Consider the following 13,800-nt stretch of genomic DNA (forward strand, 5'->3'; position numbering starts at 1 on the left):
CCACTTTTTTAGGTGGCTGTCTCTGAAGTGGTGACACAGAGATAACAGTGATCTTTATCTCTTAGTGAATGTGCTTGTGTACCAAAGCTCTTAATTTTACTGGTGGAAAAACTTGAGATTCCTTTTTCTAAGTCCCAATGCTACAAGTACAATCTGAAAAGGATGCTACATTTTTCTGGTTCACTTGCCTTACTGGTAATAATAATATTACTATATTTGGAATTTAAAGTAACAAATATAATAATTCAGTACAATAGAGTCTGGTTAGCAAAGAAGGCATTGTAAGATCATCAAAGATGGTGGACAGAAACTGGATCCCACTTCGGATGGCAGGATTAAACTATACCACCAGGATTAAACTATACCACTACACTTTCATATTCTAAAAGAATAATGCACAAGATGGAGCACAAGTCAATTTTTTGTTGTTTCAAGGGTATGGTTTTGCCTTTCAAAGAAGACAGCACTGAAGGGTCTTTAGAGAAAGAACCTGGGGCAGATTCCAACGTAGTAGAAGTTATCATAACTGAAATCAACAGACATGACGGTTTCAAACAGCTGATGAGCCTTCTCTTCTTTTTTTAGGAGTGCATTTTGAATATGGCCAGAAAGGGATCACCGAAAGTCCTGCCACAGATTTTCCATGCTTCATACGTGTCTCTGCTAAAGGTTTTAGCAAATGTGCTACTGATTTTAACAAGACCCAGCTATTTTTACTTCTTTAATTGTTAGAGCATGAACACTTCAAAAGCTTAGAATTTTTCAATTTTTCTGTAACTTAGAAAATTTCAATCTCTTAGAGATGTAAAGGGGTATGATTTCTTCTTCCAAATTTAAAATTCACATTAGAATCTAGACAAGCAATAAGTAAACAAATGAATGTATTAATTTATCATTTCCCTTTTTTCATTACATGACATCTTTGCTCATTTACTCAGAACTATTTATAGCACAAAAACAAGAAATAACCATTCTGAGTCTGTAGCTCAGAGTTCACACCAGAGTTCAACAAGTCCCAATTGCTACCTACTTATGTTTAGTAACAGAAGGAAGCATGTATTTTCTCCATATACAACACTACTTCCATAGTTTCTTTAAAATTTACTCTAATATTTCTCTGTTGACTACCATAATATGAATTAGATGACAAAATCAAATGTAGATTGCTGCTGTGCAAGGCAACATATAAATAAATATAGAATACAGATGGTGGATTCAGTTCCAAGAGGCTTAAAAGAAAAGGCTAGAAATATATTAAACTGGCAGATTATACCGGCTCTGAGAATAACTGTATTCAGCTATTTCATTATGTGCCTTATTCCAGTATCATCATTGTAATCAGTAAATTTCCCAAAGCAAGGTGATTCAGACAGTTTCACCCATAATTCAAAAATTAATTTTGATGCACATTGTACCAGAAACTCAGTATGGGTTTTGCAAATAGCCTTCTGTAGCAATACCTGCATTTTTTATTGTCAACTAAAGTTTTTTAGTGAAAACTAATTACCCATTCTCAGTATGAAACATCGATGGATTTGGCGGTGGAATCATACTTGGGTGGCAGCACTCCTCACCATCTCAGCCAAAATTCACACAGCCAAGGGTGTTGGCTACCTGTAAAACAGTGATATCATCATTTCCAATTGTCTCCTTTCTAGAGATATGTAAACAAAATCATAGTATCAAGCAGTATGTCTCTTAGCAAAGCTTTATTTCCACAAGTAAAGTAAATTCAAGAAATTGAAACTCCAGAATATTTTACCTGTTTGGAAAATGCAAAATTATGCCTACCAAAATGGAAGAATTTTTATCAGTCACTTAAATAGGAATAATTGAGTATTCACTCGCTTCTGACATATATTGATCCAACAGAACCTCAGCTGTTTTTCACCAGGTTGATAATAGACATTACACAATGTTTATGAATACGCAGACTCGTAAAGCATTAAACCTATATGACGAAGCATAATATGTCTCAGGTTTTGTTGCTTTATGTTAGAACAGAACATGATACTGATGAAAAATGCATGTTTATCACATATAACAATTTAATAACATAAACTGCAGTGCTACAGTTCTTTTCTACTTTATGGAGTGTCATAGACAGTAAGTGCCTATATCTTACATGCCAAATGAAGCAATGAAACATTCATTATTCTCATTTAAACATTGTGGAAAGCTCCAGCATAGCCTGGTTAAGCCAACTTCCAGGAAGATCTTAGTATGGCAGCTAGAATACCAGAAAGATATCCTATTATAAACAGCACTTATGTAGTGCTTTGCATTTTCACAATACTTCCCAAACAAGCAAGTATTGTGCTCACCGTACAAGTAAGGTCACTGAAACAGGACATCCTTCTATGAGAAAGGTTAAAAAATGTTTTCTCACATAAGAATTAGAGTACATGGCAAATGGTTTCCGTTTCAGAGCTAACCAGAAGCCATGCTTTCCTTGATTGTTCAAAAGGTAAGTGGTACATAAACCAATTTCATTGTCCTATCAATGCATGACTGAAAGTATTCCATATTAATGTAATATTAATAACAAGTATAAAAATGAACAAAGTACATAACTAAACAGATACTGTAGGTGATCATTGCTCTCACAAGGAATAAAGTGTCAAAGTGCTGTACTGCTGAAGTTTGGGCCTGGGCTAGAAGGTCATAAATAACAAGGCAATGATCAAGAGGTCTGAAAAATTAAGGGAAACAGGTACAGCAGGCTCTAGAATAAGTCATGACTGAGATGATAAAGCATGTCTGACAGAACCTTGATTTCTTTATTCACCTTTCCTTCTCAGTTTTGTCATTAATTGTTATCCATTATTTTTTTCTACTTTTGAGTGCTAGCCTAATTTTCCTTCTATTAGTAACATTTTCTTTTCTTCAAAGAAAAGGCTTTTATCCTAGTTCTACCCATCAATGGGTGAATTTCTGGCTACTTTAAAAAAATGATGTCAAAGAGGATATTTAGTCCACTTAAATGTTACATCTTTTCAGAACTCCACCTCATCCTAGTGGCTGTAGGTAGATGGATCTCAAGACACTGTGTGGAATCCTATTTGAGAAATCTCTAAATCAAAGATCATTAAGAAACAAAAGAAGCAACGGACTGTTTGCCCATCAAGATGTTTTCCTAGAAGCGTCCCTTGTGTGTCTTACATGACTCCCTCCTTGTAGCAAACCAGAATGACAAATAACTCATAATTACTACCTCATCTGCTTGAAATCACATTTTTCCATCATGTTAAAAACAACTATTAAAACTTCTAAAAACTGTTTCCTACAAAAAAACAAACAAACAAACAAACAAAAACTGGCAATTCTAGAATTATTACCTGTCCACTCAGCTATGTCAAAACAATTCAATTCTGCAGATTTCCAGACAAGTTCACTGATTTCTTGGTACGACAGCACTCTCAGGGAACATACAGCTGTCACTTAGAAGCATTACCCAAAGTTTTGCCTGTACAGATTACCTACTCCTGAGACAAACAAGGCCCCTTGATGTTAAAGTTCAAACCATTTGGAAAGCCATGCTTGGTGGAGCGATAGACAAGCCTCCCTGAAGAGCCAAGTATTTACCTACTTTTTACCTACTAGTTTACCTACTACTCTACCTACTAATCTTATCCCAGACACACAAAGTAATTTGTAACTTTGTACCATCCCTGGAATGCTATGATTCCTATTTTAAATCACCATTCAGGCCCCACCCTAAAGAGTCATACGGGGAGTAGGAAAGGTCAAAATGCTAGAATCAATCACTCTAAATCGTGTTTTTGCCAGAGTCAGAACCAAACCTTTGCAGGAAGGGTTAAGTGCAGTCTGTTTGCCTCATTCAAACAACATCTACTCTGCAGTGACCATTCCTAGGGAAATTAGGGATTCCCTCACATCTGTAACGAATTATGTGAAGCAGTACAACTCATCCTTAAAGTTCATTTGATAGTGATTGTAATACATGCCTTAAGGTTAGGATGCAGTGCTTAACTCAATCACTTGATTATACACAGAATTTCAAATCCTGTAGAAGCTAGGCTGCATACAAAAATCTGGGGATTAAGTGCAGCTCACCTGGACTGCTGGGCCTTTATTATTTGTATCTTACCACAGGTCGACTACATTCATGCAGAGAATACTACAAAATGAACTGTATATCTTATATCTTGTATTATTTTGAAGTGCTATATTCATTAGCAGATCCCAACTGTTGCTCCCTATTCCAGGAAATGGCCTAACATACACTGAATGTGTTCAACGTGTCCAGTATAACTGAAAGATACCAAAGTTGGATGTTTCTTCTTGATACAACATTTTAACATTATTATGACAAAAGCAAACACGAAGGATCAGTGCATCTATCACTAAGGACTCTCAGGTTCCCCAGGGAATGCTTTCATGTTGGGCTACAGCAATGAGCTCTTCGATGTATTAACTTTGATTCCTGAAGATAGAGATGATAACAATGAGCTGGTGTACTGGTCACTCCTGACAGATTCATGTTATTTCTGGTGCTTAGTTCTTCAGTTCTGGCAATAAAAACACCTTCAGCTCAGTTTGTGGCTGTCTTACATTTCCTGCCCTATGTGCCTGCCTGCATGAGGAAAACTTGAGAGAATTGGATTGCAAGTGCGCATAGAAGGTGCAGCATATTCTTTTGCAAACCACAACCTCTCTAACAGGGAAACACAAAATAGACTGGAAGAAGTTTTCTATTAGACCTGTCCAGGAACATACGGTTTGAACATCTGCCACTGTGTCTCCTTAACCAGCATCTTTTTTTTCTTTTTTTTTTTTTTTAATATACTTTGGCCTTAAGTTCAGTCCAAGTTCATCTGGCATCCACATCAGTTTACATCTACATCCAAGGATCTTCATTGTCCATACATCTTCCAGTCAAATGAAAGAAATGATTCACACATCACCACCTGCATGTGAACCTACCACCTACTTAGATTCGTTTCTCGCCAAAGTTAATGGAGTCTTCATGTCAAGGTTTAGAAGAACATACATGGTCCAACCTGTCTTTGACAACTACATTCCTGGCAAAATAATATCAGCCTGCAGAGCCAGAAGTTCCAAGATTTAGTGGCTGGACAGTGCTCCACGCACATAAAGTGGCTTTATAACCACATGCTAACTCGTAGCCAAACTGGAGTCTGTATTTCATTTTAATTACAACTATGTTAAGCACCACTTCTAGTCAAAGGCTGACTATTGTAAATAATCAAAGATCTACATGCTTGAAATTTACTGTGCATCCCAGGAGTAGGAGAGAGGGCACCCAGGCCAAGCTCAGTCCCTTGAATGATGGGCTCCCAAAAAAGCAGCCTCCATAAGAATTAGCTGTTTACAAAATCACCTGCTTCTTCCAGCTTTTCTTGTGCGTGACTGGGACTCAGACTATAGCTCTAATCTTCTCTAGGCTGATCTAATACAGTCAGGATTTAGGCTGCTGACAAAATGCTCTCAATGTCCCTTATTGAGGCATAATAGAAAATTATTTAAGGGTAAAATTTGTAACCTCAGGTCAGCACAGGCTAAATGGACACTTCAGAAAGACGACACTAGGTATGTGCTACACTGGCACAGACAACACGGCCCAGAAGTGTGCATAGACCTCCAGAAGTATGCGTGATGCAAGAAGTGTGAGGTAGTTTTCTGCACCATTCTGAAATCATTCAACATGAGCCAAAAACACTGACTTCTTAGCATGCTCAAAGGAGAACACTCATGAGAATGACTGCTAGGTATACACGGGTACATTCCTGCATATGCCAAGGGACTTGGTAGTTCTGAGAATGATGTGTCGAGAAACATATTTGTTTGAGATGAACTCCCTGCTTTCCTAAGGACAAATTATGCGACTGAATTAGAAAAATCTTTCTTCTAAAAGCTACATTACACGTCTGAATGGAACATACATTGTCTAGGAAAATATATGACAAACGGTTACCGATTCCACTGTTATTTCCCACCTGTGGGGAAAAATGTTTTTTACTGTTCGGAAAAATAGCCTCGGAAAGCACAGTTCATACAGAATATACATTCTATATGCAGCAATGCAGCGCATGGTGCCTTAGCACATATTATGTGAAAGCTACTGTGAAGAATTTCCCAAACCAAAGCTTCCATATCAAATATGAATTGATTCACATCAATTTATGTAACAGAGTGAACTGCACATGCACCACATCACCACGGAGAAAATCTGTGAAATCCTATCTGACATGCCAGTCACTGAGCTACTCAGCAGAGTTTTGTGACTGCTTGGTTTTAACGCTGCCAGGCTATGATTCCCAGCCCTGCCCTCGGCAGGCAACAAATCTTATGAGGCAGAAGTATATAGGCCCACTATTTAGCTCTGTCATGCACAATATTGCTTATTCAGAAAGACGTTTACCTCTTTGATAACTCTTGAAAGCATTTCAGAGCTTCCTCGATTGCCATCTTATACAAAGCGTTCTTAGAGGACGTAAGGACACCCCAAGCACTGGAGCAAGGGATGGCATACACATGGCTGGTAAACTGCAATCGTCAGTGGAGTTATTAAAGTCCCTGCTAAGAAATACTTTTTTTTTTCCACAGCGGCTTCTTTTGTCTCTTTGTAACAAACATAAATAGAGACATGTTGTTGAGGTGAATTACAGCAGGTAGTAAAAGTACGCAGACCATAGGCAAGCGGGCCTCTTGAGTCTTCATTCCTTCACAAAATGGTTTGCTTTATCTGCCTTCTAGTTAGCCTAGCTTATGTTGCAAAATTGAACGCAGGTAATTGAAGGTTTGTGTTAGCAGCTGACGTGATGTGCTAAAATAATCTGTACTTCATATTCCCTGATGGGCCAATCAAGTGGAGTTAACATCAGCCGAATACTGCTTTTGTACCCTGACAGGACTCAGGTTTTTTTGAAGTCATGTTCAGAGACCAGACACATTGGTTTATAGTCCCAAATGGTCCAGGTGGCTTCAGCTGGTTTAGAGGATTTCTGTTAAGAGCCATGGGGAACTCTGTGGTAAAGACATACCCTAAAAACTTGTCTGTGACTGTCTGGGCACCTATTTTCCCATAAAAAATATTCTTGCAAGTCCTGTTCATTCATGTTACACCAGCTTTCACACCTCGTATTTGTGGTATGCAAAGACAAGCAACATGTTATTCTCAACACCATGAAATGATGTGGGCTGTAGTATATGGTGGAGAGAACCAACCAGAAATGTTCTGACCAAACTGAAAATTTCTGTTACATCACAAGCAGAAATATAAGCAAAAAAATAATGGTTTTATAAACTTCTGACTAACCGCAAGATGCTTTAATGAAACCACTCCGGCAGTTTTCCTTCTTCATTACCAGAGGAGCTGCTATGGCAAATGGACTTGAAGAGTTCACAGCTGTGGGGAACTCCCGCCATAAAGACTGTCCCAGAGTCAGGGCTGCCTGATATTCCAGCTCTCTGCCCTGAAGCCACAGGAACCCTCACCCCAGTGATGCAGCAGAGAGCCAGAAAAAACTCTCAGCTTCACTTCTAATAGGACTCTCAGCACAGTCAGGCTTTTACCCAAAAAAAGCCAGAAGCACAGAAGCTCAGACTGCCAAACCTTGAAATTCCTGCCCAAGTTCTCACTCCAGATTTCCAGATTCCTGGGTCTCTGTCCACCCAGTTGACAGGGAAACAGGGAGCTGGGACCATTAACTTTCAGAAGCCACAGCTTAGGCAGAAGCCTCTGATCCTGGACTCTCAAGCTCAGCTTTGTTTCAAAGTAATTTAAATGAATTCTCTGACTGCTTTAGAAAGACTGTTCTGCTTTTCTTTCTGAGTGAAAGATACAAAATTCAGAATTTAACGCTTTTTTTTCTCAGAATTTATTCTGGAAGTGGAACACTAACTTTGAGCGTATACGCTGGGGAATCTGTGATTGAGTGTTTCTCACGCTGTGGTTTCTATGATGCAGAATTTGCTGTGATATACACTGGCCCCAACAAGGAGATGAATAAATAAGCTATAAAGTAGAATCACACATCCCACAGTTTAGGGAGAGTGTTTTAAATAACACATATAATGTTATAACGGACTCACTGAAAAGTGTGCTGCTGATGAGCTATGGAGAGATTCCACTCTCATTTCATCTGACAGTGAATTCACCTGACAATGAAAGCTTTTTATCTTAAAATAACTGGCAAGACAAAACTGTGTTTGAGAAGTCCCACTCAGCTAAAGCAAAACCAGAGCCACTCTCCAAGAGCTGAAGTCCACCTGCTTCACCCAGTGAAATGTCCCTGATGGAGGCGGGGGTGCAACCTTCCCGTACCAATGTCTTAAATACTGCACTTTCTCAGATGCAAACTAAGGTGAGCATTGGTTTGTCTCCTAGCCTGCTCCAACGCTGCAAAACTCCACCTCATGGCATGCCGAGTATTATCCATCAGTGTGGAAGGACAGAATGTAGCCTTGCTTTCACTGCTGAGAAGAAAAAACCTGTACTGGTAAACTTACACAGCTTAGCTGTAAAGTGAGGTGACTGCACACAAAGTTCTGTGTGAATCACAAAAATACCTAAAGGTGTGCTGCCAGACAACATCTGCTGGCGGTTTACGAATAATGTGATGCTACCAATTACTTCCATCAGGCACAATCCTCATCATGCTATTAGATCCCTTCGCTCAGCTTCTGCTCCTACCTGTAAACTCAGAAGATAACTGCACTTCCCAAAACTGACACTAATTGCTCCACATATTTTCTCTTCTGTTCAAAATACTAAGGACTTCACTAACTTTAAATCTGAAAGCAGGTATCTTGGTACATTTAAATTCCCTTGCAAAATATTTATGACGATCTGAATTCAACTGCTGAGCCACACAAATTAAAAAGAACAAACACAACTGAAAAATAGTAAATGATAAGTTCAAGCGTATGTCACAGTCTTAGCCTTATGTTCTTTGAAGGGTATTCTGACACATTTGACTCATGCTATACAGATACCATGATGTATTATGATATAGACAATAATAAAGATAGTAAAGGTAATGGTATAAATAAGCACAGTCTGCTTATCTGCTGGATAAAACTAGAAGAAAATCTAGCTATGTTCAAATACCACAGCAGTAGTAGCTTCCTTTTAACTTGCTATCCTTCTCACACATAACTGTAGCAAAACCGAAAGATTCTCACCTACATCCTAGAAACAAATTACAGAGTTTATTCACCTCTACTTATGGCATTACCATGTTTAATCATTTCCAGTAATGAAGTTCACATGACAGAATCCAGGTTGTGTTAAAAGACTGATGTGTTTATTAACCATATTTCCTATGTATATGTTTCCACTTCCTAAGTATTCCCTTATCTCTGTTTATCAGAGGCTGAGAGACACCTGAAGCTGACACTCTGAAATGGCATATACTAATACTGACCTTAACTTTGCATTATTAAAAAGGTTTATAAATAAATTCCTATACTAACCGGCTTGAAAAAAAAAAATAATGACTTTCTTAAAGAAGCCATCATGAACTTTTTTGAAGTGTGGAAAGGAACATAAGATTAAATTGTGTCTTCTTGCACAAAACCCCAAGAATCAGCATTTGCTATTCAGAGCTTATAAAGAAAATTCAACCTTCTTCAAGTCTTGCTTATACACCTTTATATCCTTCTATCACTACAGAGCTCCAAGTTCTGAGCACTTCATGTTATACCAGGTCAATAGACATTGGCCATTCCACAGACTTTCTGTGTAAAACTTCTATGTAGAATCTGACCTTCACAAACTGACAGCTCTTTCTTAGCTTGGTAACTTCCCATTTCGGGAAATCATTCTCTATTTAATTACTACACCTCAAACTCACCTCCTCTGAGAACCAGTACAGGTATACATAGAAACGGATATTTACGCAGGCAACACTTGAAGGAAGAAGAAATGTTATTTACTAATAGCTGCGTTACTTTGATCATATAGATTTATATTCCTCACTTCCTTTTTCCTCCAGAGAGACGGGAACTGTGAGGATCGGGCCGCAACTGCTCAACAGACACTTTCACTGAACATTTATTTTTTCAAGAGGGTATCTGCCCCACAGTCACTTCTTTCCACTCAGTTCCATTTTCCCATTCCAGTAAGAGAGAAGCAATGCAAAATCTGTTTGAAAAGTCTGACCACCTGCCTACACAGGGAAAGAGGCAGTCGGACCTTCAGCTGCATACGTTGCCACTACAATTCCTCCAGCATAACACTCAGTGTGGAAACTGCTTGGGAATAAAAGTGACTTCTTTCTGATATCGCTGCTTTGCTTTACACCAGAATCGCTTTCCTTTCAGAACAACCTATGTAATAACCCAGTAAATGTGGCACGGCTGTTGTGGTATAGTCACATTGCTACAGTTCTGCCAGCCAGGCTGCTCACGGGACACGTTCCCCCACTGCCAAGCAGGGCTTTTTTCGAAAACAACAAAGCAGGACAGCTGGATCACCACCAGTGCTCGCGATACTCTAAGGGTGCCACGCTGACTTCACTCATCGACACGAGTGCTGGGGCCCATGCTGTCCCAGAACCCCTACAGCACGTACCCAGAACTCACTGTACTCGGTGTGGCTCAGGCCCTGGTCGGGAACATTTTCAGCCAAACAAGAGTCAGTAGCAAGTCAAGTGGCGGTCATGAGTTCGGGAGCCACCAGCCTCCAAGAAATGTACTTACAGTGAAAGGGGACAGTTTTTTATGTCTGCACAACACTTTATCTGATGCACTCCTTGTCCATGCCAAATTCCGATTTAGTTCACAGCGGGCTGCTTAAGAGTTCGAAACTACATCTGAAGAGATTTAGTTAAACGTGAGGCGAACAGTAACGGGCCCTCGCGCCGTGAGAAGCGCTGCCGCACACGAGGAACTCCCTGCAGCCCTCCTTTGCCCTTCCTCTTCCCAAAGAGCCCCGTGGGCTGTGAGGTGTTTTTCCTCCGCGTCAGGTCTGCCCCCCTCCCGTTCCTCCCTAGGTGGCTGCACCTGCCCCTGGCGTGCTGCGGGCCCTCGCTTTCCCCTCTCCCCAGCCTGCCCGGGCGGGGCTGCCCCTCTCGGCTCGCCCCGTGCCCCGCTCCCCGCCGGGGGGGCGCCCCTCGGGGCTCGTCCGGCGAGACCCACCTCGGGCGGCCGTTACGGGCTGACCGTTGCCGGGCGGCCGTTGCCGCTCCCGGGCGTGGCGCCGCCGCCTGCCCCCCGGGCCGGCCGCGCCCCCGCGCCGCTCGCTCCCTGCCCGGGTGCGCGGCGCGCGGCCGGTGGCGGCGGGTGACGTGCAGGGCGCGCGGTGGCAGCACCTCCCCGCGCGCGGCTTAAAAAGAAGAAGAAAAGAGGGAGCGAAACATGAGAGCCCTGCTGAGCCGCGGCCGGCAGCGGACGGGGCATCGCCCGGCACGGCCGCCGCCACCGCCGCCGCCGCCGCCGCCCCGCCGCGGGGACACCCTTCCTATGGGACGGCGAGCGAGGGGCTGCCGCCGCCCGCTGCCCGGCCCGCCCCGAGCCCCGGCGCCTCGGCGCGGCAGCGGCCGCTGCTGCTGAACCTGTGCCGCCCGCACGGCTCCTCCCGCCCGCCGCCGAGCATCCCGTCCTCCCGGCGCGGCGCGGCGCGGCTCGGGGGTCCGCGCCCCCCCCTCGGGTTGTTGCTTTTTTTGCCCTCCGCGAGGCATTCAGAGCGCGGCCGCAGGCTTCCCCCTCGTGCGGGAGGGAGGTGTTTTCCCGGCCCGAAGTGCAAAGCAAAGTCAGTGGGATTCCCCTCCTTCCCCCTCGCCCCCCCCCACCCCACCCCCCTTTTTTTTGGGTGCATCCACGCGCTCCCTCAGGCATGATGCTCAAGATGCTGCCGTTTAAGCTGCTGCTGGTGGCCGTGGTGCTGTGCTTCTTCGAGGGGGATGCCAAGTTCGGGGAGAGCGGCGCCCGCAGGAGAAGGTGCCTCAACGGGACCCCGCCGCGGCGGCTGAAGAAGCGCGACCGGCGGCTGCTGGCCCCGGAGGCGCCGGGCGGCGGGGAGGCGATGTGCCGCGGCCTCTACCCGCGCCTCTCCTGCTGCCCCCGCGCTGACACGCAGGGGCTGCTGCACGCCGACACCAAGGTAGGCGCCACCTGAGGAGTTACCGCTGCTTCGGTGGGCTTGGGGGTGTGCGATTTTACTTCCCACGCGCTAACCTGGCGGGGCGGGTGGCCCCGGGAGCCGGACCCCTGCCCCGGGGGCTGCCCACGGGTGTCCGCGGCGGCGGGGCAGCGGCGGGGCTGGGAATTGGCTTGGCGGCGCTTTGCGGTTTGTTTTGCTGGGGTTCCAAAAAAAAAAAAAAAAAAAGGGAAAAAGGAAAAGCGTTGCCCGGTTCTCCCCGCGCGTACTCGGGCAGGTCTGGGGTGGGAGCGCGGCGAGCTGCCGGCCGCAGCCCCACGGGGACGAGCCGGGGGTGCCCGGGGGTGTCGGCGCTGGGACCGGTCCCCCCCCCGCGGCGCCAGGTGCCGGCCGCCCCTCCTTCCCCCGCTACCTGGCGGCCTCCCCGCCGGATCTGAAGCCGCCGTCAGGCGGAGGGAGGGAGAGGCAGGGCGGGAGGCACCTCCTCTGCCCGCCCGGCCGCTCCGCTCCGCTCCGCGCAGCGCCCGGCGCCGTGCCCCCGTCCTCCCGCGGCCGGGCAGCGGCATTAGGAAGCGCTGCACGTGAAATCAACAATCAGGTGTCTTTTTTTTTTTTCCTTTTTTTTTTTTTTCCTTTTTCCCTCCCTTTTCCATCCCGGTTTAGGTTTAATTAAGAATTCCTCGGTTACAACTCTGTAGTTGTCAAGGTCTGCGAGACTCTTGGAAAACTTGCGTTTCAGGCTTGCTGGCCCAGGCATAATAAAAAAAATGCCCAGCCTGAATCGAATTTTTATGCTCGGTTCACGGTAGATTTCACTCCATTCTCATGTAAACAGCTTCTACGAATCAACATATGTGTCTGGGTGGTATCTCTCACTTTGTTTTGTAACAAAAAGCCATATTGCATCATTTAATTTGCTCAAGTCATGCAAATAGGAAAAAATCAATAGGACAAAAAGGGGTCGACTTATCCTCCTCCCCACTAAACTGCTGCCCACACACAGAGTCCTGTTGCTTATGGCAAAAGAATAACAACAACACCATTGTGTTTGTTAGTTGGTTCACTAATGGGTGAAACTGGAGAACATCATTCTCCTTCAGTCCCCAGCTCTGTCCAAATGTTCATGCCTTTTGAGGGAGCATTTGTCCTACCCCCTCTATTCCCAGATGAGTGAGAACTGTCTTACTGCAGGTTTTCAGCTGCAGATCTCTCTTTATTCATACCATATGCAGCAGCAGTTTGAGATTCAAGGCAGATATATTTCTTCATGTTGTCTAGAGACAGTGTCATTAAGCTCCTCTGTGATAATTGAATTAAACTATAAACTAACCACACGCAGATAACCTGAAAGATCTAGCAGAGGAAAAGAGAAAAAGAAAAAAAAAAAAAAAAAAGACTAAGGACTGGAAAATATGTCCTTAATTCCTTAATTCACCCTGTTTGTAATGGCTCAGGGGCATATAGGCTTCTGAGATTATTCAGTGCTTGGAGACCCTTCTAGTAAGTGGCTCAATGCAGTAAACTGGAAGCTGCATTTCAGTAACTTCTCAATCTCCAGGCAGTTGAAGGGTTTATTCTCTTCTTAGTATCACTTGAAAATATCTCTTAATTCCCGTTGGATTTCTTTGGGCTAACAGTACTCAAAACCTCATATAAACGTCAGGTGTTAACCGTATATGCCACACTAGTTATTTCTGAGCTGTCAAAACTCT

At 43.8% G+C, this 13,800-nt stretch overlaps 2 protein-coding genes across 10 annotated transcripts in view; one reads left to right on the plus strand and one right to left on the minus strand.

Annotated features, from left to right (window-relative positions):
* The window catches only part of LOC106032217 (uncharacterized), a 170,672-nt gene extending 159,437 nt beyond the window's left edge, over positions 1-11,235 (minus strand). For 2 of the 9 annotated variants that reach the window (XR_010831494.1, XR_010831497.1), the window contains exons 1-2: positions 10,993-11,120; positions 1,508-1,614 (exon numbers count right to left, since the gene is read on the minus strand). The gene's annotated coding sequence lies outside the window, so the exon portion shown is untranslated. The other 7 variants (XR_010831495.1, XR_010831498.1, XR_010831496.1 and 4 more) reach the window with 6 other exon arrangements.
* A 256-nt stretch (positions 11,236-11,491) lies between these two features.
* The window catches only part of HHIP (hedgehog interacting protein), a 78,780-nt gene continuing 76,471 nt past the window's right edge, over positions 11,492-13,800 (plus strand). Inside the window, exon 1 of the mRNA XM_048071788.2 lies at positions 11,492-12,091. Coding sequence (XP_047927745.1) covers positions 11,825-12,091 — 267 coding nt within the window. The 5' untranslated portion in view covers positions 11,492-11,824. The remainder of the gene's footprint in view (positions 12,092-13,800) is intronic.

Source organism: Anser cygnoides, chromosome 4, assembly GCF_040182565.1.
Source record: "Anser cygnoides isolate HZ-2024a breed goose chromosome 4, Taihu_goose_T2T_genome, whole genome shotgun sequence".
In the NCBI taxonomy this organism is placed as follows: domain Eukaryota; kingdom Metazoa; phylum Chordata; class Aves; order Anseriformes; family Anatidae; genus Anser; species Anser cygnoides.